The 27,439-nt window shown below is 58.1% G+C and overlaps 1 protein-coding gene and 1 long non-coding RNA gene across 7 annotated transcripts; one reads left to right on the top strand and one right to left on the bottom strand.

Annotated features, from left to right (window-relative positions):
- Nucleotides 1-306: 306 nt before the first annotated feature.
- Nucleotides 307-17,460, bottom strand: NPEPL1 (aminopeptidase like 1). 4 transcript variants are annotated; one of them, XM_077873743.1, is made up of 12 exons: nucleotides 17,273-17,460; nucleotides 16,824-17,009; nucleotides 16,258-16,371; nucleotides 12,528-12,617; nucleotides 12,028-12,109; nucleotides 10,120-10,262; nucleotides 5,025-5,102; nucleotides 3,472-3,572; nucleotides 2,572-2,695; nucleotides 2,140-2,316; nucleotides 1,557-1,667; nucleotides 307-1,033 (listed from the first exon to the last, which is right to left on the bottom strand). In XM_077873743.1, exons 1-12 carry the CDS (start codon nucleotides 17,420-17,422, stop codon nucleotides 875-877), a joined length of 1,515 nt encoding a protein of 504 aa, XP_077729869.1. In that variant the 5' UTR covers nucleotides 17,423-17,460; the 3' UTR covers nucleotides 307-874. The 4 variants fall into 4 exon arrangements, with proteins under 4 accessions (XP_077729869.1, XP_077729868.1, XP_077729870.1 ...); XM_077873742.1 differs by having other exon boundaries at nucleotides 16,201-16,371; nucleotides 17,273-17,459; XM_077873744.1 differs by lacking the exon at nucleotides 16,824-17,009 and having other exon boundaries at nucleotides 16,201-16,371.
- A 267-nt stretch (nucleotides 17,461-17,727) lies between these two features.
- Nucleotides 17,728-21,744, top strand: LOC144298607 (uncharacterized). 3 transcript variants are annotated; one of them, XR_013365552.1, is made up of 4 exons: nucleotides 17,728-18,039; nucleotides 18,184-18,425; nucleotides 18,966-19,240; nucleotides 19,499-21,744. It is a non-coding gene; the product is annotated as an uncharacterized LOC144298607 (long non-coding RNA). The 3 variants fall into 3 exon arrangements; XR_013365553.1 differs by having other exon boundaries at nucleotides 17,736-18,197; nucleotides 19,499-21,741; XR_013365551.1 differs by having other exon boundaries at nucleotides 17,736-18,425; nucleotides 19,499-21,741.
- The last annotated feature ends 5,695 nt before the right edge of the window (nucleotides 21,745-27,439 follow it).

The raw sequence follows: 27,439 nt of genomic DNA, 5'->3' as shown, positions 1-27,439 counted from the left end.
GACGAGCTCAGGGGGGAGCACACCACAGGGGCGCAGGAGAGCCCCCCAGACAGCCCCGGGGGCCTCCAGGGGAAGTCTGCTCCATGAAACCTCAGAAAACCACCACAGCCTGGGCCAGGCAGCCACTGATGGAGACCCGGGCCCGCTCCGGCCCCCTCCCGGGCCCCAGCGCTCCCAGGAGCAACAGTGAGGTCACGCAGCCGCATCTCCATGCTGGAGGCTGGTTTTCAAGAAGGTGCGAGTATCTGGAGCCTCAGAGCCATGGACAGGCCTCAGGGTGAGAGACAGAGGAGGCGGAGGCAGAGGTGTGATGTGATACAGCTGTGTTTACTTCAACCTCCAGGGAATCCTAAGGGCCCAGAGACTCCCCTTGTGCTGTAAGATTGTGTCCCTGAAACAAGTCACCTCCAGCCTTCCAGAGGGGTGGGCTGCCTGGAGGCAGTGGCACGGGCCTGGGCTCTCTAGAATGTGGGTGCCATGGGCGGGGTCTGGGGCCGAAGACAAAGCCATGGGCACCCACCGTGTGTACTGAGCAGGGGCAGGAGGCCCAAAGGGCCACCCATGCCTCCAGGAGCCTCCGCAGGAGGGAGCAGAGTCTGTAGAGGCTCACGGAGAGGCTGGAAGATCACTGGAACAGCAGCAAGCCATAGTGCTCCCCACCCAGCAAGCCGAAGTGCTCCCCACCCATCCCAGGCCATCCTCCAGACCCTAAGCTCTCTTCTACGACAGAAGGAGCTGTTTCTACCACTGTGACAACTACAAATAAAAACAAACCAAAGCCTATCTTAAGATATAATCTTCCAATTGCTTAAAATTAATCAGTGCAAAGTGAGGTAAAGAGCCTTGTGTCACAGGGGGCCGGGGAGTGCCGGCCTCACACGAGCCTGCGCCTCTTGGAGTCCCTCTCCACGTCCCCCTCCTGGGCATCCACTTCGCAGCCGAGTGGGGACACCAGGTTCAGCAGAGGGTCCTCAGAGGCCCGGCCGAAGAGCGCCAGCAGGAGGGCGACGCCGAAGCCCGTGGCGCGCTCACCCTGGGGATGAAGGACAGGCTGGAGACCCTCTGGCAGGCTGAGCGCGGCCTTGTCAGCGAGCCCAGCTCTGCGGGAAGGCGCTCCGGGTCCAGGATGAGGGCGCACACCCCCCACTTACCCTATGGCCTCCCTCCTGCTCTCCTGTCACTCCCAGGACCCAGTGGGGGACAGGGTGGTGGGATGGCTCTGGGCATGCTGGCCCCAACCCCCAGGTCTTCTTGGGTGGGACAGGGTGAGCTGAGGGCCCTGGGCCTCCAGCTGACAGGCTGGCTAGAGAGGGGCCGCCACAGCAGCCACTCTGTTTCCAGGGACGAGGAGACCAGAGACTGGGGGCGCAGCTGGCCGGAGGTCAGGCCACAGGCAGTGTGACCCCAACACAGAACCTTCTGAGAGCCCAGCCTGGAGCCAGAGAGGGGTTCTGAATGCATGTGGGAGTGGGAGCAGCCAGGGCAGTGTGTGGGGTGTGCAGGGGGGTCTGGGCAGGTGGGGGAGGAGGGCACGGGGTGGGGGGGGCTGGACTCACGGCGTGCACTGGAGCGGCGATGTCCAGGTGGACCCAGACCCCAGGCCAGTCGAAGCCAATGTGTGAGGCGATGAAGAGCCCAGCACAGGAGCTTGGGCTGTTGTCCCGGTCCTGGGGGGGCAGAGAACGCATCGTGACCTTTCCGTCCCGGGCAGTCAGGACATGGGGCAGGGGGTGCTCCGCCAAAGTGCATCCGGGGCTGCCTCCGCTTGGACTCGTGTGGACGCCCCTGTGCCCTCTCGGCCACCGCCCTCAGCCACGGCCTCCCCCCGGTGGCTACAAGAAGGGTCCTGGGGGTGGGGGCCCGCTGCCAGGACACTGCAGAGAGGGACCCCAAGGACCTCGCGCGTGGGTTGAGGGGTCTGCCTTCACCTGGGGGCCACTGGAGCCAGTGAGGCAGCCGACCCAGAGAGGGGGCACCCTTGGCTCCGGTCACCCTGGACGCGCCGGCAGGGAGACCAGCGAGAGACCCGTCCCCGCTCTGGGGGCTTCCACCCTGAGCATGGATCTGGGGCGCCCCACTATGTCCGGGGTCCCCCGGGTTTCCCCAGGCCGGGGCTCGGCGGGCGCCCTGCGAACCTACCGCCACCGAGTTCTTCATGTCGGCCACGGCCGAGGTGAACTCGCTGAAGTGCAGCTCGGGGCAGTAGACCAGGGGATGCACCAGGTCCCCGCACCTCCGCCCGGCCTTCACGCAGGCCGCCTCCCACTCGGCGCTGTTGGTGAGCACGGCGGCGTGGTACTTGCCGGTGGCGATGCCCTGGCGGGGGGGGCGGGGGGGGGCGGGGGCACAGGCAGGAGGCGGGTGAGAAGCAGAGCAAGCAACCAGAGCGTGAGCGGCCCCCCGGGGACGGCGCCCCTCGGCTGCCCGGCGCTGGGACCCAGCCCCCCAGCTCTGCCCCCCCAGCGCGTCGGGCACCAGGGACCTGGGGCACCCCCGCCTCCTCGGCCTCTTCGGCCAGGCCGCCTGGGTTAGGACAGCTGCAGCTCCGCCTCTGGGGTCCCAGCGGCCCACCTGAGCCCCGGTCAGCGTGGCCATGTCCAGGATGATGTCGGCGCCCAGGTCCTTGCAGGCGTAGGACACACCGTCCGCCAGCACCAGCCTGCCCTCCGCGTCGGTGTTGTTGATTTCCACGGTCCTGGGCGCAGCAGACACCCCGGCTCAGGGACCCTGCTGCCTGGGGCACTGCGGGGGAGGCCCCTGGGAACCGGGGAGGCTCCACTCACCCCTCCCCCACTGTCCTCCCCCGGGAGCCAGGGAAAGCCACCCAGCCCCCGGCGCCTCAGTTTCTTTGTCTGCAGGATGGGAGAGCAAGGCTGTGCGGGTGGCATAGACGGCACTGGGCCAGCCCTTCCCCACAAGGCCAGACGCTGGGTAAATGCAAAAGGAGAGGCATGTCTCGGGGTCACCCTGGGGACCAGCAAACCCGGATGGGGAGGTGAGTGGACTCTCCTACTGTGAGCCCAGGTCACCTGCTCCTGGGCTGCACCCGCACCCTTCTAGGGGTGTCCTTCGGCAGCCAAGAAGGAGCAGTCCCAGGGCTGACTCACCCGGGAGGGCAGGGAGGGCCCCCACGGAGGGCCTCGGAGAGGGCAGGGCTTCAGACCCACCAAGACCTTAAGGTCAGGAGGGGCTCATCCCACCACGGCAGGGTGGATCCTACGCCAGGCACCGGGAGGGAGTCCCACACCTCCACCTGCCACCTGCCTGAGAAGCGGCCACTTCCCCTCCCCCAGGGAGCAGGCGGCCTGCTGCCTCGGGGGGGGGGGTGGGGGGTACAGGGCATCCTCCCCACGGGATGTCCCCAGGCTGGAGTGAGCAGGGTGAAACCAGCCCCCCGGCTGGGCGGCCCTGACAGGGAGAGGGCCCCCCTGCGAGCTGTGGCAGGGCCGGTGGCGAGGGGAACAGCCTTACTTCCCCGAGTACAGCAGGTGGATGTCGTCGGGCCTCGTAGCGTTGGGACCCACAGAGTTCTCCGCCAAGCAGAACACGGCGTGGAGGTTGTCTTTGAAACCCTGGAGGGAACAGGGGCAGAGGGAACAGAGGCTGGCCGCGCATGGGGGAGGGAGGACGGGCCGGAGTTCTCCACGCCCCTGGGCAGACGGAGGCCCGGGGGGCAGAGAGCAGACTCCCCACGGTGGGGGGCCGTGCCTCCTCCAGCAGAGCCCCCACGATGCAGCAATGAGCCAGGGGTGGGGCTGGGCTCCCCGCTGCAATCCTGGCTCTACCACCCAGCCGGGCGTGAGCCGGGCTGGAAGCTCAGTCCCTGCGGCCCGTCCACAAAGCGTGGTCAGCGGTCAGTGTCCCCGCGGCACAAACCCCCGAGCTGCGCACGGCCGCACCAAAGCAAGCTACACTCAAGCAGAGGCGTGGGGGCTGGGGACAGCTTGCCTCACAGAAATTTAGGCACGAGGTCAGGGGTCTGATGCCAAATATGACGTTTGTACGCTGAGAAGTGTGCAGGAGGCAGGCTGAGGCAGGTTCTGCCGTCCAGGGGTCCTGAACCCACCCCAGGGGGCAGTGGCAGGGCCTGGGGGCCCCACGTGCCGTCCCTGCCGGTCCTCTGCTCCTGGACACCAGCCCTTAACCGGGACGCGTCTCCTCTGGGCACCAGGCACGCCAGGCCCCCTCCTGCCCCCTCCAGCCTTACAAACAGCTCCGCCAGACACGGCGGCGTTCCCTGCCGCAGGTGCCCCTAACGCCACAGGTGCAGTCCTTCGCCTGCTCCCAGGCACTGCCCCACTCGGGTTCTAGCAGCGATGCTCGCTCTCACCCGAGGCGGTAGTCACAGTGCTGCCTGCCCCGCAGCGACCTGCTGCTTCCATCCCTCCTCTGCAGCGGGCAACGGTAGGGGGCTCTCGAGAAACAGCGCTCCCTCCCCTACTTACTCATTCGACGCTTGGTTCGTACTTAGGGATGTACAGGTTCTTAGTTTAAGTTATAAGCCATCGCCACCATTATTTATTTTGTGGCTCACGTCAAGGTCTACAGAATTTGGAGTTAAGAGTGGAGCCTCTAGGCCGTGGCCTTTGGGGGGTAGGGGACCCTCAGCACCCCGCTGCAGCACCCTTGGAGTCCTGAGACCATTCGAGGCCACCAGCTGATGAAGCCGCGCTGCCAAGTGGCTCCCTATGAACAGGGAGTCCGAGTCCTGAGCATTCTACGTGCTGGGGCGCTTCCCAGACAGCCCGTCCAGATGCCAGGACAGACCTGGCCACTCAAGAAGAGGTGCTACTTTCAGGAGAGTGACACCCCCAGGAGAGGTGATACTCAGGTAGTGGAGCCCTGGCGAGAGGCAGGCAGCTCTGGGAGCCCTGGGTGCCCCATGTGACAGTGCAGAGGTGGGGGAGAAGCATGGAGCCAGGGGTCATAGGAGCACCTGGGCAGGGACCTGGGGGAGGAGGGTGGACAGCTCACACGAGGGAGCCCCCCTCCGAGAGGACTGCAGAGGGCGGGGCTGCACTCACCTGCTTGATGGCAGCTCTGAAGGCCCCCAGGACGGCCGCGGCACCTCCGCAGTCCCTCTTCATCCCAGGCATGGTGGTCTGGAAGGGGCACAAAGAGCGTGAGTGGATGTTGATCTGTGGGGCCCGCTGCCAGGTCCCCACAGCACACACAGAACCCAAGAAACTCCCCCTGGTCAAGTGGCTGTTGCAATGGGACAGAATGGCCCAGAAGCAATGGGACAGAATGGCCAAAGGCGATGGGCTCTTTTTGCTGGAGCAGAGCTTTGGGGTTACCTGATGAACCAGAGGTGGGAGGGGATGGGGACCCGGGGCACCGTGGCCTGGCTCCTACGACACTGCCACCCTGGCCCGTCTCCGGGGCTGCCAAGTACCCCTGGGGTCTGTCCGCATCGGCCCTCTCTGCCCCTGTGCCCGGCCTCCCTCCCTGACGCCACCACCGAGGCGGCCGTTCTGCAGCACCTCCACCCCGCCCTGGCCACCAGCCGCCGGGGGAGCGGCCCGCAACCTGCCGCCACCTGGCCTCAGCGACCCCTTCGGCCTCAGCTCTCTCTGCTCCTGACGTCACTGCCTCAAACAACCCGCCGGGGTTCACGTGAACCCTTCCCCAATGTCGCTGTCGCATCCCCATCCCACCCCGCCGCCCGCCCCGTCGCTGTCTAATGAGGGCCGTGAGTGGCGCAGGCTCCCTCCCGCTGCAGCGGGAACTGTGATTTTCTACAAACCGGTTGAGAGTGGTTACACATTTTTACATTTTATAGGTTCCCAGCTCTAATTGACAAGTTCATACTTTAAATTAACAACAGGTCATCGGATGTAGGATTTGGGTTTGAAATGTACGGAGTGATTTTTTTTGAACCCTTATCGGATTACACGAGCCTCAAGTTTTAATGGAAAGTATTTTTAGACATAAACCGAGCTGCTTTTACAATTAAGTTGAGTGAAAATGACCCAGCTAGCACTATTGAAAATAAGCTGTCTCTTTGACCTAATCGGTGAGAAAGCACAGAATTGTTTAAATGGAAAAACGGGGCCTCAGATCTGGAATCAAACCACTCGCAAAACGGCCCCTACGGAGTAGCTCGAGGCGGCCACTGAAAAAACGGTGTCTGCCTGTCACCGGGGGCCTCCCAACCAGACAGAACAAACGCCAAACTGCAAATGTAACTCAATTGACTGTGTGAGCTTTGCAGACTGCCCCCCCCCCCCCAGGTTACTCCTGTGTTTATGAAAGACACGATTTCCGGAGTCACTCGAAGATGTCACCTCCCGTTTCAGGGGGTTGACACCTGCCCGGCGCAGCAGAGCAACGGTGGGCCGCAGCCCCGGTGGGGACGGTCCCTGGCCTCGCCTCTGCTCTCTAGGGAAATAAAGCACCGCCGACCCCACCGGAGTCTCCTCGCTGAAGCAGGAGAATCACCAACCGTTCGAAAGCTCAAGCGCCGGACGAAGGTGTTTTCAATATTGTGTGTGATGGAGGGGAAGGTTCGCGCACAGCGTCCCACGCTGTCCCCAGGCACTGGCCGGGTGCGTAGAGCGGAAGCCTCGGACTCCACAGCACCGTCATTTCTTCAAACAACAACTGCCACGTGATGGGTTATTGGGACTCGGGTATCTAGCTGATGTCTCCTCAAAGAAGAGCAAAGTGAACCTCTCCCTTCAGGAGAACCGCTGCTGGAACTGGTGCCAGTGGTAACATTTGAGCTTTCAAGCAAAGAAACAAAAAAATCGCAATCTTGAAAAACTTCTATCTGCGTCCGTGACAGCTTCTTAACAGCGATTTTTAAAATGAGGAGGATGGTGGTACCAAGCGTGACTTCCAAAAATTATCCCACGTTGGGCCAAAATGTGGAGGTTCCACAGAACTCCGGGAACCATGTCTTCTGAAGGACCCGTGCGTATTACGAAATCATGTATTCAAAGCTCAAGGTAGACCCTCGACGCTAGGGTAACCGTACAGATTCACTGTTGGTTTCTGGCCCACACGATCACTCGCCTTTCAGAGCTACCCACTTGTCGAGTTTTGGTGTAATAGCAAAGAAGAATGTCCTTCGTGATCTGTAAAGGGCACTAAAATATTTCTCCCTTTTCCAACTACAAAGTGAGTGAGGCCAGATTTTCTTTTTCTATTTCGACTAAGACAACATATCACAACAGACTAAACACAGAAGCAGATACACGATCACAGCTCTCCTATTAAGGCGGATGTGCGAGAGAGATTGGCAAAATGTAAAACAATGCCACTCTTCTCAAGAACTTCTTTTTGTTTTGGAAAATCTAGTTAATTTTCATGAAATTGTCTTACTGACATTAAAGTGCAATGGATTTATATACGGTTGTTTTGCAGTAAATTACTACATATCTTTCCCGGTCTTAATTTCTAATATGGTAAATATCAATAGACATCATTCTTATGAAAAAAAAAATCTCCTTGGGATCAATGCTTTCTTAAGAGAGGAAGGGGTCCTGAGATTAACACATTTGAGACCTGCATTCACATTGACTCTGGTTTGGCTTTGACGTCTTTGGACATGGAGCGGCGGCTCGTCCTCCACAACTGGATCGGGTGCCCTCCCCCCACAGCAAAATGAGTAACTCCCAGGAGCCCCCGCTTCTCACACTGGCCCTCCAACTAGCCAGCAGCCCAAACAAGCATCAGATCCTAGGAGGAAGGAGCTTACAATTCTACCCACCAGCACTCAGGTGCCTCCAGGGCAAGAGAGAGAGGGGTGGCCTCGTGGATGAGAGAGGGCTGCCAGGACCAGGTGCAGCTAGAGGGGGCGCATTGTCTGTGGAGGGTCTGAGAACTAAATACAAGTATATTTTGTAAAAAAAAAAAAAAAAAAATCAACTAAAAGTCAGTCGGCCGCTGTCATTGGTGGCAAAATGGTTCTCTTGAAAAATCTGCTGGAGTGAGTTCTAATCAGAAAGGAGGTTCAAACCCGGCTGTTTACCCAGCTGGCCCCACAGGCACAGGCTCCTCCCGGCAGGGAATGGAATCAGAGCCACGTCCACGGTGCCTGCGATGCCACACTTCTGCCTCTAGCAGTGGACTCCCAGCAAACGCACGGGTGCGGGGAGCCCGGGACTCTCAGCTTCCCCCCGTCTACGGGAGCTACTGGACTCAGGTTTAACACATCGGTACTCCACAGACCTGTGAAGGCCGCTGGACTCAGGCTCAAAGAGCTGAAGACACAGAGGGGATCAGGATCTCTGGCGTTTCTCGGGAAATGCCAGCCTCTGCCAACCGATCCTGATGGGAAAGCCTTCTCCTGGGTGTCTGTATCCTGACTGCTTCAGGCAATAGAAACTCTGCAAAATTAAAACTGATCGGGTTGTGGGACCAACCACGAGTGCAGACAGACGGACACATCTGATACCTCTGTCCACGTAGTGAATGTCAAGATGCGGAAAAGATCAGTTTTGATAAAGTCAGTGACAAATCTGCAGAAGCGACAGGCCTGAAAACAGAAACTTGGAACGCTAACATCCGTTTTACCACAATGGACCAGTAGGGAGGCATAAGTTCTTTCCATCCCCAACATCACAGTAACGTTATTTAAAAGTGTCCCCCAAAAAGTGTCCACCCGGTGCTGTTTTATGTGCACTGTAATACTTATATATTCATTTACCTATTTATTTTAAAGATTTTGCTTTTAAGTCATCTCTCCACCCAACATGAGGCTCGAACTCACGGCCCCAAGATCAAGAGTCACACACTCCACTGACCGAGCCAGTCAGGAGTCCTTGTGATATTTATTTTAATTTTTTACCGGCATGATAATATGTATGGAATTCAACAAGGGTGAATTCACTATTGGCGTTTGCTTCTTTACACCTTTATTATCGGATCATTTCCTGATTAGTCCTGAAAAGACTAATTGCTTATGGGGGGAGGGACGTGAAACAAAAGACCATCCACTCTAGGTACCAAACACACTCGGCTAATGGTGCAAATGGTCGCACACAATCTCTCCCTCAAATAGCGACTGACACTGCGGTTCAGGTCAGAAAGTGCTAGAACTGCAGCGAGCCAGACCGTGCAGGCTGCGTCCGTGGGGTGGCGCCTCTCAGCTCCCACGGGCTGCCACCAGATACCCTGAGTTTCCAGAAGGTCAGACAGCCAGTCTTCTGTGAGCATTGTTCCTGTTTTTAAAATATTGGCAAGTAATTCAGATTATAGACCAGCCCTGGGGCCAACAGGACACATCTGTGAGCACGCGGGCTGCCAGCCCTCGATGTGAGCTTGGCTTGTCCTCTTTCTTCTAGAGCTTTCTCTCTGGGAAGGCTGCCCCTCTTCTCCCAGGTCTCCAAGGGCACGGATTTCACACGTCTGCTCCTTCCCGGGCCTTCCGGGTCCTGGCACCACAGAGCCCAGGCTGGGCCCGGTGCCCAGCAGTTGCTCAACCCGAGTGTGTGACATGAGCAGATGAAGACGTGTCCCTCCTCCCCTTCCTGGTGCCACCTTGGCTCCCGACGCACAGCAGGCCCGAATGTGCCGAGCGTGGAGGCGGGCAGGTGCAGCCACAGCCGGGGTCCGTGGGGGCCCAGCCTCCCGACACGACTGGACCTAGAGGCTCCATAGGAGAGACCCCTGTGGCCGTGCCTCCTGGGAACACGGGTGGGTGGCTTGCGTGTGGGCCCACGGCCCTCGGCCTTCACAGGGCGGCCTGCACGCCAGGCTGGCTCGTGCACACCGCACCAAGCTTTCTGTCCGTGCAAACCCTGATGGTCGTGGGGACAGTGGGCACCACCCGCACCCCTCTCTTCAGACAGGACCACCGATTCCCTAAACCTTGCCTCGGTAGGCTTGTTTTTCCAGCCTTTTAATCCTGATTGTGGCTTTTCTCTGGATCCTGTCCAGACTCTTTGTTCCCAGACCCCTGCATGGAGTGTGGACACAAAACTGTCTCCCCGTGGGAAGCGGGATCAGCCCTGCTGACTCTCCTGAACCTGGCTGCCCGGAGGCATGCCCCAATGCCAAGGTCCCAGAAAATTTGCTCGCTGTCTTCCTCTGGCGCCTCTGAGAGTAACGAGGCCACCCTGAGCCCTCCCCGCCCCTGGACCTGCCCAATCACTGGGCCCCCCAGCACCTCACCTTCCCTTTGATGCTGAGACCCCCAGTGTCATAGACGATCCCTTTGCCCACCCATGCAATGGTCTGGGTGGCTCCTTCTGGGGTGTGGCTGAGGACGGCCAGCGCGGGGGGGTGGAGGGCAGCTTTGCCAACACCATAGATTCCTACAGAAAGCACAGGGGGAGGGTCAGTTGGACTCAGGCTGAACTGAGCGGAGAACCCCCAGCAGCCCCCCGGAACCAACAGCTCTCCCCCCGCCCCCAAAATATCCACTGGCGTGTGAATATTTCTCCTGGAGAGTGTGCAGCCCAAGCCCGAGTTCCCCGCTCCCTCTCCTGCCCCCTGGCCAGCGTGGGATCGGGGAATGCAAATCAGTTCCAATGCTCTGGGACTGCAAACGAATTCTATGCGAAGTATCGTTAAGCAAGAAAACCCGCTGAGAAACAAAACAAAACAAAACAAAACAAAACAAAACAAAACAAAACTGTATCATTCCCAGAAAGAAATGAACAGGATTGCAGAATGAAATGATTTTTGGATAATGCTTCAAGGCCACTCCAGCCCACGCTCGTTTTCCCCTCCCAGAGCCCTCCGTGCACTCAGAGCCACACCCCCCTTTCCGAGCCTGCTCCCCCACTGCCTCGCCGTTGGGTTCATGGGCCCCATCTTCTCAAGAAAGCCTCTTGTGGGCAGAGACCATGCCTCAAGGTCCCCCAGTAACCGAAATGAAGAATCACGAAAATCAGGATGAGAACCAATAATGGCCACCCGACAGATTCCCGTACATCCTGCAAGACCCGCTGCCAACGCCATGTCCTCTGTGAAGATTTCCCTGACGCGAGTAGCCTGTCCCTCCACGTGTTGGTGCCTTACATGTTCCTTGGCAGGTCCTCTAGGAGAGTCCCCACCGATCCCCGCCTCTGCGCCTTCTGGAACACGTGGATCCCTTCACCCCAAGTGTGGACGGAACCTTAGGTGTCACTTCCCGACATGTTAGAAGTGCTGAGCTCCTACTTCCAAGATTAGTTTGCAAACAAAGACCTTGCCTCCCTCTTGCTTGCTCACTCTTCCTCTCTTCCTCACCCAGAAACCTTGCTTCGAGCGAAGCGGCAGCTACCTGTGAGCTGCTCACGGAGAGGCCCACATGACAAGGAACAGCCAGCATGGCCCCAAGGCCTGGTGACAACACTGTGAGTGAGACTGGCTGGGACCACATCACCAGCCCCAGTCGAGCCTTCAGATGACAGCCGACCTGATCAACACATCATTCTCCACCTGGGAGAGAACCCAGGCCCAGGACCCAGCCCGGCCATGCCCGATGCCCCTCGCACAGGACTGTGTGTTGCCTTCAGTCACTTCCTTCTGGAGTAAGTCGTTGGGCAGCCATGGATAAGGAATACGGTGACCACCCCAGCAGGACTGAAAGTGCCTTATCCTACTTGTCACCATACCTCCAGTGCCTGGGGGTGGGCAGGGAGGATGGGCCTGGTCAACAGGAAAGGCCCTCTGAGGAGGTGGCTTCGACCTGAGACATACAGGGTGAGATGGCCCCGCTGTGAAGTATCTCAGGAAGTGACTCCAGGGAAAGGGAGCTGTAATGATGAGGCCCTGATGTGAACGTGGGCTTGTGTAATCAAGGAGCAGAAAGGTCCCGCTGAGTTGGCCCAGCGAGCCAGGACAACAGCCCTTGTGGACATGGAGTGGGCCAGAGAAGGACTTGGACACGGCAGCTTCCAGAATCTGAATCAGTGCCTCCTTTCTCCCCTAGAGATGGTCTGCTTCCCAAGGTCTGGCCTTGGGGTTGGACACAGGCTGGCTCCTTTCAAGGGAAGCCTGAGGCAACATAGCATGTGACCCACTGCCACCCTGCCACCCCCAGCACCCAGGACCAGCCCCAGGCCACGGCCCACAAGGCCTAGCCCGACCCACCTCCAAATCCTCTGGTTTTCAGCTCCTCGTCCCGGATGATAGTTGGGGTGATCCCCAGATCTTTTCCAACTTTCTTAATCTCCTGGACACGTTCGTGGAAAAAACAACACAAAAGACACGTGAAGATGGCTTAAATCAAGGCAAGGCTGAGGCTCTGGGCCAGAGATGAGCCGACGCCTGCGTGGCAGAGAGGAGTGGGCTCGGAAGCCAGGGCCTCAAGTCTCTCAGCTTTGAGCACGATGAAATCCAGGACAGAAGGTTCACCCTCCAAACTACAATTTCCTGCAGATCATGGCTGCAGGCCTGCAGAGAGGCCTTGGGGAGGAGGCTCTGTCCCCCCTCCACCCTCAGCAGAGGCCGGGGGGCCCCTCACAGCTGAGTGGACAGCAGGACCCTGCCCGCAGCAGCCCCGGGTGTCCCCGGTGCCCTCTGACTTCCGGGGGCTCTCCCACCGCCTCTCCCACCCTGGTCCCACCCTATGACTCCCTGGGGCCACGAACCTCGAGGAAGGTGTCTGTGTTCATCTCATTGCAAGGAGTGTCCACGATCCGGGCAGCCAGCCGCACGCCTTCCGTGGCGTTTGTTAAGCACTGGGGGGAAGAAATCAGAGGCATCACTGGGGACCTAGGACCAAGGAGGAAGAGCTGTCCCTCCCTGTCCATTCCCCCGGGGACCAAAGGCATCGGCAGCACATGCCACTGTGGGGAGGTTTCGGGGCTGCTGACAGGTCATCGAGGGGCAGGTCAGGGGGAAACCAGAGCCACGGTGCCTGTGACCCACCCCGCCATCTACGGAGAGTTCAACACAGCTCCGTACCTCACCTCCAGGTTACACAAAGATCCTTCGGCCTGGCATCCCCACCTGCTGTGAGTGGGGCCCCCCTTCCTTTCCAGGGCTCTCCTGCTGCTCACTCTGCTCATCCTGGTGGCAGGTGGTCCTCATACCTGGCCCTGAATGCATGCTGTGCGCTTCCACCTCAGGCTTCCCTTTCTTCCCTAGATGCCACCAACTCTCTCGGGAGAGGTGCTGTCCTTTGCTATGGGCTGAATGCCTGCACCGCCCCCCAACTCATATGTTGGAGCCCTAAGCCCCGATGTGATGGAGGGTGGGCCCATGGTGGGATTAGCGTCCTCATAGGAAGAGGGAGGGCACAGCCAGAAGGCCACCCCTGCAAACCAGGAAGGGATCCTCATCAGAGCCCACCCTGATCCCAGACGTCCAGCCTTCAGAACTGTGCAAAATAAAAGTTTGTTGGTGAAGCCACCCCATCTGCAGTGTTTTGCTGTGGCCGCCCCAGCTGACCGATGCGCCCTCCCTTCGCCTCTTGTCAAGATCCTAGCCACCCTTGGTGGCACTTAAAGGCCATGCCTTCTGGAAGCTTCCTCCCAAAGGAGTAAACGTTCTCTTAGTCCTGTGCCCCTGGACCCGCTAGTCCCCCTTGTGGCCCTCTGGCCAGGGGGTAGCATTTTTCTCCTGTGGGAGTGTCATAGACTTTGCCCTTGCGCAGCTCGCACACTGGCCCAGAGCCTAGAAGGGGACAGGGTCCCGACCCCATCCTGCACCCAGCCCTGGAGACAGATGTATGTGCTCCAGCATAGAGGCCACACAGGAACCTCCCCCGGTTGTCCTCCCCGGCTCCCCTGCCCCCACTTTCTGCAAAGAACCTCCGTCCTGCTTCTGCTTCGGCAAAAACCACTCCTGGAGGTTCTTGGCCCTCTCGCTCGTCTCCGCCCAGCTGCTGCCCACGGCGGCCCGTCTGCACCCCGATGCCCGCCCCCACCCCCAGCTTCGGACACGGGGCATGCCGGCCGCCTCTCCCAGTGCAGGGAAGACGCAGCATCCAGAGGGCAGAGCCACACAGGTGGAGCGGAGGCGCCGACGGCGTGGGCATCGTCGCCTTCCCGGCACCCGGCGCCCCGTCCTCTGTGGCAGCCCGGCCACCTCCCAGGCCCGGCAGGATTGCTCCGAGAGCTTCTGCCCTCCCGAGGTAATTAAACCCCAAAGCCTCAAAGGCAGAGACGCAGGACTTGACAGCTCGGATATGAGATGTGACCGTGTGGTCTCCGCCGCCTGCCAGCGGGCTCTCCTCTGGGAGGCTGAGGGTCTCTGTCTGTGGGCGTCGCGGAGACCGTGGCTCATCTGTGACGCAGCCCGTGGCTGTCTGGAAGTGCGTCAGTGCCCTAAGGCTTGTCTCTAAGGAGGCCCTCCGTGGGCTCAGAGCTCCCGAGGCAGCGCGGCCGGGCCAGAGCGCAGCCGGCACCTGCGGGGGAGGCTGGGGGCGGCCAGGGAGGCTCCCGGGGACCCTCTGCCACCATGCAGCCTCATGGCCTTGGGGAAGAGCTTGTGCCTCGTCGTATCCCAGGGTCGATCATTCATTCATTCATTCATTCATTCATTCATTCCATTCACGTTTTTATGAGCACCTACTGCATGCCAGGCTGCACACGAGACTCGGAGAATTCAAAGATGTCTAAGGTTCTCCAGTCCAGCCGAGAATCACAACACATCAGTCCATCAAACACTCCAGGGCAGGAGGGTATGAGAGACCGCAGGGACTCGGGGGGAGGAGGCCCCCAGAATATGGAAAAGGCTACACAGGGTGGCCCATGTTCCAAGACAGACAGGAGAGCAGGCTGGCAGGTGGTGGGCGCCGTTAAGACCTGGCTCGGCCTCTGGCTGGCATGGGCCCGCTCAGTCACCAACGTCTCTGAGCCTCAGTCTGCAGAGCCCTACGACGGGAGGAACAGCAGGTCCCATCTCCGAGGACCAAGCAGCTGCCTGCGTGTACACCAGCGAAGAGCGGCGGTGGGAGGGGAAGTGGAGGGAGGGCACCTGGAGGCAGCGAGACCAGCAGGGCCTGTGGGGGGTGTGGGTGGGGGCTCCCCCAGGCCGCGGCGGCACCCAAGCAGAATGCACTGGCTAAGGGGGACAAGGAGACCCACCGACCCACCGGCCCTCGTCACACAGTGGGTCAACGCTGGGGCCACACACTGGGTCCTTGTCCCCGGAAGCTCCTGTCCCAGTGCAGGCCACAGAAGCTAAGCAAAGATGTGTCACATCAGGTGGGATGGCACCCAGTGGGCAGAGGGCCCGACCCCGAGGGAAGCCGTGTCAGCCCATGGCCAGCTCCCCCTGGAAGGACAGAAGCCGGATGGAGGCCAGGCAGGCCCGGAGCAGGAGGGGCCTGGAGAGGGAAGCTGAGGAGGATGGAGCCTGGAGAGGCCCTGGGCCCCGGGGTCTGCAGGGTCATGGCCCGGAACTCAAAAGGAATTCCCTGCAGCTAGAGGGCAGGGGTGGTCGTCGGCGCCCGTCGCTGGGATGGAGCCCACAGGCCCTCCAAGAACCCAGAGAAGAGGAAGCGAGCCGGGAATGCCAGACTGCTCGGGAAAGGCGGCAGGCTGGAGGGGGCATGGGAAGCAGGCACGACTCGGGGAGGGGGGGGCAGGCCCTGCAAGGAGGGATGACAAATGTTCATGTCCAGCAGACAGGGCCCTTAAAACAATGTCAGGAAGCGGGGTGGAAACTCGATTTTGGTGGGCTGAGGGGGGAAAGGGGAGGTAAGACAGACAAAGCAATTAGACCATGTTTTTTCAGAGTTTGGAGATCAGTGGAAGAAAAGAAAAGGAGCTGTTGCAAGATGGTAGACACGGAAGCGTGTCCTCTCCTGCTAGAGCAAAGAATCCAGGCGGAGGAGGCGGCGGGTGAGGGGTGCCGGCGGGACAGCAGCGCGGGGTGGGGTGGGAAGGGCAGCCGGGCCGGCCGGGAGGGTGGGGCCCCGGCCGCGGGGTCTGGGAGAGTCGCCACCAGGAAGGCACCCGATGTTGGGCCCACACCGCGACTTCTAACCCGGAATCCCTCCCCGCCCTGCTGGCCTCAAAAGGATTATTCTGAAGATCCAGTGAAGTAACACATGTCACAGTGCGCCGCAGAGGGAACCGTGGTCCCCGCGCCGGCAGGATGCTCCGATAAGCAGCAGCGTGCCTGGCGCGGGGCAGGTGCTCGGGGGCGCCTTGGTCTAAGGCCCTGCGGTCCTGCCCAGGGCCCGGCCGGGGTCTGGAAAGGCCTCCGGGGCCTCCTCGGGGACGCCACAGCACGGCCGGCCCGTCCTCCCCGGCTCCCCTTCCAGCCGCCCCAGCTGGTGCGGGGACGCGGCGCGAGCTTGCAGACACCCACTTGCAGAGTGGACACCTCCACCGGCCCGTTGTCTTGTCCCACCAGGAAAAACTCTACCGTCACCGTCTTCTTCTCCGAGCGGCGCGAAGCCCCAGAGCGGTGGGTGAAGAGCGGGAAGGCCCGGGCCAGGGCGCAGGCGGAGGCGAAGGCGTCCGAGCGCTCACACACCATCTGCAGCACAGAGAGGCGCCGTGACCGGGGGAGGGGGGAGGCCTGGGGAGCCCCCCGCCCCGCGAAGTGGCCTCGGTGGGGACAGTCGGGGTGGGGTGGGGGCGGCAGAGCCGCTGCGCGGGCCCTTCCCGGGGCCACCGTCTCCCCGCGGGACAAGGCACACGTGGGCCCGGGCCTGGACTGCCTCCAAGACGGGAAGTACCACGTGGAGGGGCGTGGGTGCGGGAAGTCTGGGTCTGGGTCTCGGGGCTGCCGCCAAAGCTGATCTGGGGTAAATGGCCTGGTGTCTCTGGCCTCAGCGTCCCCGTCTGTAAGCAGGGGTGCCGCGTCCTGGGTTGGGGCCGCACGGCCTCCCCGGAGGGCCCGAGAGCCGGGGGTGCCCGGCCCCGCGGGGGGCTGAGCTCCGGAGCGGCGGGCTCCCCGGCGGCAGCAGGGCGGCCCCCGGCACTCACCAGAATGCACCGATGGGTCCCGGGGGGCAGGCAGGTCCGCACGAGCCGGGTGACGAAGTGGGCAGCCGAAGGGCTGTTGTGCCGGCTGACCCTGGAGGGCAGGGCGGCCACGGTGGCATAGTTCAGGTAGAGGGGACAGCTGTCCGTGGGGTTGGGGTTGAGCGTGCTTAGGGCGGCCTGCCAGAGCTGCAGGGGGAGACAAGGCACGGGCCCTTCACCGGGCGCATGCGGGGAGCCGGGCCCTGCACGAGGCCGCTCACTGGGGCACCGCCCGCCCGCGTGGGCCGAGGCCCTGGGCATGGGGCGGCCGGGCCTCGGGCTTCAAGCGCTGCGGTCAGCCCTGCCGGCCCGGCCAGGTGCCCCGGGCGGCTTCCGGAGCTTGGCGGCTCCCGCGGGGCGGCGGGGCCCGAGGGCAGGGGGCGGGGGCCTGGGCGCCGGCGGCCGCTCACCTCCTCGGTGACCCGGGGCTGCAGCTTCCCGCGGACGTGGCTCCAGGGCACGCGGTGCAGGTGATGCAACTGCCCGAGCAGCAGCAGAGGCCGGCTCTGCGGGTCGGCGTCCCCCGCGCTCGCCTGGAACTGCAGCCCCACGTTCGCCATCTTCGCCGGCCCGCGCCCCCCCGCCCGCCCGCCCGCCGGCCGGCCGCCGCCCCGCTCCGCTCGGGCTCCGCTCCGGCCCGGCCCCGGCGCCGCCCCGGCCCTGCCCGGCCGCCCCGGCCCCGCCTCCCCCGCCGCTCCGGGCCGCTCGCGAGACGTGCAGGGCCCGCCCGGGGCGCGAGGGGGCGCGAGGGGGCGCCGGGCCGGCGGGGCGGAGCGGAGCGGCCGCCCTGACCCCGGCGCCACCGGGCCCGGAGAGCCGGGCGGCCCCGACCGCAGCCCCGGCCCGGGCAGGCCCCAGGCGCGCAGGCCCGGCCAGGCCCCAGCAGGCTGCAGGCCCCGGCAGGCCGCAGGCCCCGCAGATCCCCAGCTGGGTCCGCCGCCGCCCCGGGAGCCAACAGCTCTCCAGGCCGCCTTTCCAGGAAGCGGCCCGGGCCCCCCAGCGCCGGCGCGGCCCGGTGGCCCTGACCCCCGGCAGGTCGTCAGCAGACCCAGGCCCAACCCGAAGTGCACCCCGGCAGCTCCCGCCGGGCACCCAGCAGGCCCAGCTCCGCCGGTGGACCTGGGTGGCCCCCTGCGCTGGCAGGGCCGGCCCTTACCACACTCGCACCGCCTCCCCGGTTAGGATCGGCTCCGTGATGCCTTGGATCCGTGCCAGCTCCTGCCTGAGGCCCCTGGGCCTGGCTGGCCGGGCGGCGTGGGCAGGCCCTCTCTCCTCATTTAATGGGCTCCTTGACATTGATCGGCCCCCCACTGTTTTGCAGGCACCGTCCTGGATGTGAGTCGGGGGTCAGGATGTGGGTTTCCACCCAGGTTACTGCTTCTGGGTCGGCCGACGAGAAGCTCGGGCATCGGCCCGGCCGGTGGAGGGCCCTGCTCCCACCCACCCCCGCCAAGCTGCCCCCTGGAGCCCCCCCACCGTGCCTGGGGAGAGAGGAGGAGACAAGAGCCAGAGGAGGGGGCAGCACCGGAGCCACTCTCACCGAGGGAAGGCTCGTCAAGGAGGGTACCAGGAGGGAGGGTGTCGGGGGCGTGTGGTGGGTGGGTAAGGGGCGAGGGGGCACCTGCTGGGCGGCGGGTGTGCCGTTGGTGAGGGTCCCGGCTCCCGCTGTAACTCAGATGCATGGTTCAGGGAGTGACGGCCTAGCTGAGGAAGCTCCACCGGGACTCGTTTAAAAATAAAGATCCTGCCCACATCCTGACTGCTCAAGGGCCTGCTGGTACCCCTCTCCGTTATCTCCACGTGCCACTCTTCTCCTTTTGAGTTTCTTTTTCATTATCAACCTTAAAAAAAAAAAATAGCAAAGCCAACTCCCGAGCATGGCCTCCAAGGCTTTCAGCCCCTACTTCCTGGCACGTCTCCCCCACTCCCTGACTTGCAACCCACCCTTGAGCCACAGCGTCATCTGCCCCGGCAGCTGCCCTGTGTGTCCCCCTCGGTTCTGAGCCAGGGTCCCTGGTGCCCGGTAGATGGTGGAAAACATCCCCGGAGACCGGAGAGCCTCCGCATTCTGAAGGCAGGGCTCGTGTCTCCTTTCTCCTCCAGGGCCTAGCACAGGGCAGGTGCCAAAAACGCAGTTGTTGAATGAGTGAAAGGAATTCCTTCGAAACCCACTGCTTTTCCAACATGAAAGTCGACGCTAATTGGATCTTATTTTCCTCAAAAGATTTTTACAGCAGCTGAATGTTTTCACACATTTGTAAAGGGTATGAAGAGCATGTATGAAGATCTATCACTCTTTCTTCTGTTTGCAAATACGCTGCAGACAGGCACAGAGCACTGAGGCGGAGGGGCCAGGCCGCGGGGGATCTTCTCGGAGGGTGAGCTCTGCCCCGATGGGTAAAACAGAACCCCCCTCAGACAAACGGGGCGGGGGAAGGCATTTGGGGAAGGGAGAGAAGCCTGGAAAGACAGCGGAGACCCACAGTGCCCACGTGGCTCTGAATCCCGTGGGTAGGAACGTGGGGTTAAGCCTAATTTTGGATGCAATACACTGAATGTTTCAAACAGAAAATGGAGTTCCTTTTACTTGGGTATGAATTTCTGAATGCAAAACAGATTTATTTTTGTTTTGATAGCTTTGGATACCCTGTGCATGGCTTCGGGACACCGGCCCCGCGGTTCTCTTCCCAGAGAACAGAGAAGGAGTGGGCTGTGGTTGCAAACCGGGGATTCACTCCACAGACTCGTGCACACTAGGGAAGGATCCAAGACGTGTCTTGGCAAGCCAGGTCTGGCAGTGTGACGTACAGGGAGTTGGAGGGGGAGAGAAACTGTTGGTGGAGAGATCATTCTGGAGATTTTCCTTTTATAATTCTTCCATATGTAAGAATAACCCCAGCGACCCCACGGAAGGATGAACGAGATGACTCAGTTCAACCAGCATTTCTCGAACACTTATGATACACAAAGCAAAGGAAAATGTGAGATGCTTGTTAGAAGCAGATAATCCTGATTTTGGGTCTAAGCACCACCCTCCCTCCCCACCCCCCTGCCGGGTTGAAGAAATCCAAACTAAACAGAAAGCTAAGGAATTATTTCACTTCAAATGCCTGCCAATTTCCTCAAGATGTAGCTTGTGACAGATACAAATATATTCCAGGAAAGTACTTTCCCCTTTGCACTGCAGACTTTCCAGACTTCAACATAAATAAGACAGGCAGCACTTTGTTTAGATAAATTTTTATGAAGGTATTAATCCGCAGCTTGGTATATATTTCACTGTCAATGAAAAATCCACCTCCATTTAATTTTCTTTAAAAAGTGAAAATTCAAAACAACTCACCAGATCTTTAACGCAACCCAAGAAGTAACTCATGTTTTTGATGAGGTGCGACTCGTTCCGAATTCAACCGGGCGTTGAGACTTAGCAGTTGAGGAAACAAGGCTTCAACTGCACGGAATCAGAATGAAGTCCCCAGGACTTATTAGGAAGCTTTTGGTACAGTTCACGTTCTAGAACACATTTCTGAGATCCTATCATGTAAGATGGCCCTGGGTGTACGAAGTGCGCGTTTATGTATTAATTTCGCGCCGGGAGAAAAACCTCCTCTAATGCCTGCTCGGGCTGATTGCCTCGAGATTCTCAGATTCCATTATTCTGATGTGAGAAACACTCATCCCCTTGGAGCACTTGCTGCTGCCTTCTGGTATTTTCACTCATTCCTTTATTCAATATATTTTTGTTGAATATCAGTTCCCAAGAGCTCTAGGCCAGGTCAGGCTGTGGGATCCACTGGTGCGTGCACAGCCAGGGGAGCAAATACAGCGGTAAAACCCAGCAGTCCAGTCCCGGGGAGAAGAGTGAGCTTGGATGAGCGATCCAAGGACGAGTCCAGGTGTCCCAGGCAGTCCGATCCCCGACAAGGGAGTTGTCCACGCAAGGGCTCACAATACTAAAGGGCCTGGTCCCCTTGGACCCATCACAAGCTCGTGTGCGCACACATAAAATGCTCATGAGAAGTGGGCTGAGCCACGGAGTTTGAATTTGACCTCGTGGGTGACAAAGCCAGGGGAAGTGCCTCCGTCAAGACTAACATGGACTCGGCAGCCCCGGTGGCTCATGGTTGAGCATCTGCCTTTGGCCCAGGGCATGATCCTGGGGTCCTGGGATCGAGTCCCACATCGGGCTCCCTGCAGGGAGTCTGCTTCTCCCTCTGCCTCTCTCTCTCTGTCTCTCATGAATAAATAAATAAAATCTTAAAAAAAAAAAAAAAAAAAAAGACTAACATGGACCCAAGGTAGGGTTCATTCCTGGTGGATGGCGAGCTGCTGCTGCACATGCCAGAGGGACCAGAGGCAGGCTCAGCTCCATGACCTCCCTCCTTGGAGCAGCTGGCCTAGGTGAGGATGGAACACCTGCACGACTTCCTTCTGGGATGTGGCCTGGGGTGTGGACGTCTGCGCCTTCCCTCGCCACACCAGCGGTGGCTGCACGTCAGGGAGTGCCTGCCTTCCCTGCCTCAGTTACACTCTGTAAATTGTCAGGTGTGCCACCCAGAAGATTCGTGCTAAATGTTCCCTGAAGGGTTGAAAAGGAACTTAACTGCCGTGAAAATCACATTTCTCTAGAAACTTTTTTCAGCAATGCATTAACTTATGGAAACGTTGAGGGCACCTGGGTGGCTCAGTCGGTCAAGCGTCTGCCTTTGGCTCAGGTCGTGATCCTGGAGTTCCAGGATGGAATCCCAGATCGGGCTCCCTGCTCAGTGGGGAGTCTGCTTCTTCTTCTACTCCTCACCCCACTCATACGCGCGCTCTCTCTCTCAAATAAATTAAATCTTTAAAAAAAAAAGTATGGAAATGTTGAAAAATCACCACAATGAATACTTGTATACCCTTTACCTAGATCAGATGTGTGTGTGTGTGTGTACATGTATTATTTTCTGCACTATTTAGTTACCTACACTTAACCTTAAATACCTCAGTGTGAGTCTCTCTTTTAGGAACAAAGACACTAGCCCACATAATCACAATATCCTGATCAGACCCACGGAGAATTAGCATCGAAACAATGCTATTATAGAATACACAGTCCACAGTGAAATTTGTTTAATTGTCCCCAAAATGTCCTTCACTGCCTTTTCAAAATCCAGAACCTAAATCAGGACCAGGCGTTCCGCCTGGTTGTCAATTCTCTCGGTCTCCCTGAATCCAGAACAATCCCTGCCTTTGTCCTTCCTGACATTGACATGTGGTGGAGAAGGTCCCACAGTCTGGATTTGCTGGACCATTTCCTTATGATTCAATTCGGGTGCAACACCTCGTGGCTGCCCCTGGACCTTGTCGGGAGCCTCACGACCCACGTCTCCCGTCACCCGCCAAGGTGGGCTGTTGGCTCATGGGGGCCGTCCAGATCCCTGCCCGGTAAAGGCCCGTTTCCCGCTGCGTTATTCAGAGCATTCAGCTCGGCGTCCTCTTCAAAATGCATGGAGACTCTGAGGCCGTGCAGAGTGTCGTCTCCTGACCTCTCCCCCAGAAGCTTCCATCTGATCTCTGCCTGTTGATGATCTCTGCCTGAATCAAGGTCTGGTTGCAACAGGGGGATTTTCCAGCTGGATCCTCCCTTCCGTCCTCCCCACCTGGAAGTCTCGAGTGGAGACCTCCCTCCCTCCCCTCATCCCCAGGCCCAGCTCCCATCATCTGGGGGCCAGTGCAAAAAAAGAAATCGCAGGGCCTCTTTTTCAAGAGAGAAACTTCAAGATGGTGGCAACGGGGGATTAACCCGAAACCGGGCCTGTGTCACGGGGTGGTGGCTGCGGGCTCCGGGGCTGGCCTTGCCCCAGTTCTGTCCCTATGTCTGGATCTTTCACGGTCACTGGCCCATCAGGCCAGCCAGGGCCCCATCAGGCGGGCACTCGCGTCTTTTTTCACTTGTTCCTATCAGTCTCCGAGGACTCCTGTCCTCCTTGGAACAGGAAGATGATCCCAGGCTCACGCTGCTCCTTCCTCGCCCCAAATCGAGTCGGCTGGGCCTCCCAGGAGCCCTGTCTCCTGGCGATCGCGGGGGATGGTGGTTCGGATTCCCATCTGGAAATCCAGTTGGGTGTGTGGAGCGTGCTCACTGCTCCTTTGCTTGGCTTCTGATCCTTTTAGGGGAATCTGATTCCTCGGATTTGAAGCCCGAGTTGGTTACGGGGCTCTTCCTCCTGTGCCCTCCCCTGCCTCAGTGCTTCCCTCCCCCCAGTGAGAACCGGAGCTCCCAGCACTGTCCACGGACACTCGGGTGGTCTTTCCCACGGCACTCCCCACAACAAACCCGCTACCTTGAGGTCGGGGGTGTTCTTGGACCGATCCCACTGGCATAGTCAACATTTACTCGGCTCTTGTGTGGTCTGTCCGTCTGACAGCTATCTAGATTCCTAGGTTTCTGTCTGTACTGAACCAGAGGGTTTGATGTTTTCTTTTTTCTTTCTTTTGTTTTTTTACATTTTCTTTTCTGAATTTGTACGTTTATGTAGCTCAAAAGTGGAAACTGCAGGAAGGGAATGCTCACAGAAGTCCCCCATCCCTTGCACTCCTTTCCCACTCATCCCCCTAGAGGTAACCATTTTTATCAGGTTTTGGTTTATCTTTCCTGGTTCTTTTTGGAAAGAAAAAAAAAAAAAACCCGCTTATGCACATTCACGGATCTATACAAAAGACAGCACGTTGCATGTAATCTTTTGCACTTTGCTTGAAAAGCACATTCTGTGATTTCATCTAAAGCGCTTTTTACCTTCTGATATCAGCGCGATGAGAGAATGGTGTTAATAAAAATGTACTGGAGGAACCACTTATTAACAACAAAAAGCGTTCCTTCCCACATCAGTTTTTAGGACTTTTCGATAAAATGAGGGGCTGAGCTAGTTGCTCTGGGCAGTCCCCCGCTGTTCCCGCAGTCTAAATTATCCTCCCAGGAAGGCCACCGTGTCGGACAGTAATAACCCTCCTGTCTCGGAGACCAAATTCTTATTTACTTCTGAACAGCAGCAAAATTATTTTTGTAGCTGCAGAAGTTTTCAAGGGCATGTGGGAGACCTGGGGCCTTGGGATGGGGGGGCGGGTGCAGGCAGGGAGAGAGGTCATTAACCCACCAAAGGTGGCTCTGCGTTCCTTGAGGCTACTCAGCATATGGAAATGCAGGTGTGTGGAAAGGCAGCGGGAGGGGGGAAAATGTTTATTTTGATCGAGAGAAGTCTTTTCTTTAGGAAAACCTTCACCTACAGGATCCTTTTAAGCTGTCTGTTTCTCTAGTGCGTCAAAAAAGAAGAGTCAATCTTCAAAAAACCTGAATCACATTTTTTTTTTCCTCCAGAAACACCCTCGTGGAAAGCAACCTGTCTGTCTGCATCATGTCAGTGTGGATCTTTTACACAGCAAAAACAAACAAACAAACAAAAAAACAGTCACAAATCTGTTGCTGAGGCTCGGGGCAGCTGAGCAGCATGAGCAAAGGGTGGGGGGCAGAAAAACTAAGCAGGAATTGTTAGTTTTTCTTAAGGGCCCCAAGAAGGAAATTCAATATATAGATATGTATACATATTTATCTATGTATCTGTTTATATTTTTTTTCCTCACTAATTCTAGAAGGTTCCATCTCTCAGGCTGGTTCATAGTTATGGATGGATGGAAAGCACTGGGTTGGAGCAACCGTACCTATGTTACAATGCAGGTTAAAATGCCAGATTGGAAATAAGATCTCTTATCCCTGGCTCAGTGATTTACAAAACTGGACTGACCTTATAACCCAAACAGAATAAAAAGCATTCCAAACGGGTTCCTGGTTCTCCTGACATCTTCCTAAATCCAAATACTTAAACGTCACCTATGAGAACCCCAAAAAGACATCTTGAAGTCCTTTTCGGAACACGTGGGGAACACGCGGTCAATACACAGTGCAAAGGACGATTTTTAAAACATGATTTCTTTGCCACCTTATAAACTCACGTGAAACTGAGTGCTTCCACGTGTACCACCCCCCAAGGGTATACACACACGAAGAACTCTCTTTTTCCTCTTTAGGTGAGGTTACTTGCCGAGCGGGGACCAGGGCTCCCCAGGGTGGGCTGTGGGAACCGGAGGGGAGGAAGCGCCGGGGCTGGGGGCGGCCTGGGGGCTGCCCGGGCCCGGGGTCACGGTCGGCTGGCGTGTGGGCACCACAGCTGGGGACTTCGGAGGTGCATTTTTGTGCAACACGCACGACGTCTGCCTCCACAAGGCACGATGGAAGTGCTCGAGTTCTGTGTAAATTTAATTATTAGCATGAACTGAAGGTACTGTCATTGTTTAACTCAGCCGACCTTTTAAATGGATAACCAACCTTGAGGCTTAATTGGATTTAAAAAAAAATCAATTTCTAGCCATTGCATAGTGTGGAAATGAAGTGCTACATGCTCAGGCAATTGTACAATCAGTTTTCGCTCCAGCCTATTTTTTATTATTTACAACTTTAAAATGACATCCTCTGTCTTGGGAAGCGTTCCGTGTACACATATGCCTTCCGCAAGGGCTCACCCAGACCCATGCACACGCGCCGCGTCATGTCACCCAAGAGTCACAAGAGTTCAGTGGCGGGATTAGTCAGCAGCAATCTCTTCACACCAATTACACGAAAAACTGAACTAAGGATAATGACATACCACTGTTTGCAAATCTCTCCCAGCCTCAGTCTGGTCTCGTCTTTGTAATAAGGAAAAAAATCCTTGAGGAGCCTTTACCACATCCCATCTTGACCATTAAATCTTTCTGGAAGAAGGTCATTTAATTTTATGGAAAGAAATGAACAATTAAAATGGCATAAGCAGCAATAGTGCTGGTCTGGAAATTAGAAAGTTGAAGATTCTGGTTCCTGCCCCGGGTTATACGGGTCGTGTGACCTCGGCGGGCCCACGGGAGGGCCTCAGTTTCCCTGCTTGGGGAAGCGGGGGTTGGGGCGGGGGTGGGGGAGCAGGGTTAGATGGTCTCGCTGCCCAAGCAGCAATGGGAAGGGAGATCGGTCATGGGGTCCTGAGTCGAACACCAAGTTAAAAAAAAAAACACGTGATTCCCTCAGCACTTCCTCCGAGACACCAAATTTTACATCTATAAAATGAGAAATAGTGATTACTAATGGCAGAATTGGGATGATTAGCTAAAAGCAATTTCAGAATAATAGTTGACAAACAGAAAACACTAAACCCAGTGGTCTACTTTCACTAAGTCTAATTTAAATGTACATTGTATTGAATGGAGTCTCATTTAAATGGTCCATTTTAGCCAGATTACGGAGCTGAAGTGGAGGCCCACACAATTATCCTACGCATTCAGGACAGTCCAGAGAGCTAATTTGGACAATTGGACAAATGATTATTTTCTTTTGCCTCAATTGACCAGATAATTGTGCACAAGTCTCTGCCATTTGACTCCATGGAATGTCCCTTTGTTGGTAAGAAGGCCTGGCCGGAGACCGGTAGAAGGAGGTCGAGGGTGGTGTGCAGCTGGGGACAAGGCTGACGCCCACGGTCTAACTCCGAGTCCCAAGTCTGGAACGCCTTCAGACGAGCTGGAAGTCTCTCGGCACGCCCACCCAGTGTGCACATGGGCTCACCCGAATACCCATTTCCCTCAATTTCAAAACAAAACTAAATGGAAACATCAGGCAACGGGGTCAGAGGTGGCATCTGGATGGTCAAGGGAATCTGGAGAGAGAAAATCAGAGGAAGTTCTGAGAGCTCACACACACCAAGATATAGTTCCAAGCCCACGTTTATACGGACACACACTGCTCCGTTTCAACGGTAGCCAAGAGTTTGCCTACCTGGTGCTGTGCTGTCCTGCCTGCACCTGCCTATCGAACACCCGTCTGTGAAGCCGCTCCCCAGGCCTCTCCACCGAGCCCCCACGGGTTTTCACGGGGATGAGGGAGCCCGGAGAACAAACTTAAGCCAGCGTGTTAGGATAACGCTCTCTCCTACTAAGCTGACCGATACATTACGCCAGGCTGGCAAGTCATTTTGCTGTGGCGACAAGAGACCAGCGAGAATGCTAGGTTGCTCAAATTTGGGGTGACGATCAGAGCTCTTGGAGGAGGGGTGCTAGACTGAGTGGACAAATCTACACCCAGCCGTCCTCCTACATCGGCGTGGGCCTTCAAAAGGAGCGAGGTGGCCCACGCTCCTGTGCCTCTGGGCAGGTCGCACCCGAGGGCCAGGACCGAGCCTTCGTAGTGCTCCGCTCCCCGGCCAACGTGGCTGGCGGTACCTGCACACGCCTGCGGTGCCACCCAAAATTCAGCTGGAAACACAACCCATGAGCTGCCCACAGAGGAGGCACACACACCCCCTGCAGAGCCCACAGGCCATTCACACACGTTGCCACTTACACGACCGTCCCATCATCCCATCAGGGGTGGGGGCTTTCTTCAATGCTATCGCTGGTCAGAATGTTCTTGAAGCCTGCGGTGAACGTCTATCCTTTGAGAGGTGGGTTTGATGCTTGGACAGAGCCAGCGGCTTTTGAACAAGTTGAGGAGATAGAATTTCTGGCCAAAAACCAAGGTG

This window comes from Canis aureus, chromosome 26 (assembly GCF_053574225.1).
Source record: "Canis aureus isolate CA01 chromosome 26, VMU_Caureus_v.1.0, whole genome shotgun sequence".
In the NCBI taxonomy this organism is placed as follows: Eukaryota; Metazoa; Chordata; class Mammalia; order Carnivora; family Canidae; genus Canis; species Canis aureus.
The sequence above is the reverse complement of the archived record's forward strand: the minus strand, read 5'-3'. Positions and strand labels throughout refer to the sequence as shown.

Coding starts and splice junctions, on each gene's coding strand:
- NPEPL1 (XM_077873742.1), bottom strand. CDS start 17,422: ATGGCGAACGTGGGGCTGCAGTTCCAGGCGAGCGCGGGGGACGCCGAC. Junction 17,010..17,272: donor AGCCCCGGGTCACCGAGGAG/GTGAGCGGCCGC, acceptor CTCCCCCTGCAG/CTCTGGCAGGCCGCCCTAAG. Junction 1,668..2,139: donor ACATGAAGAACTCGGTGGCG/GTAGGTTCGCAG, acceptor CTGCCCCCCCAG/GACCGGGACAACAGCCCAAG.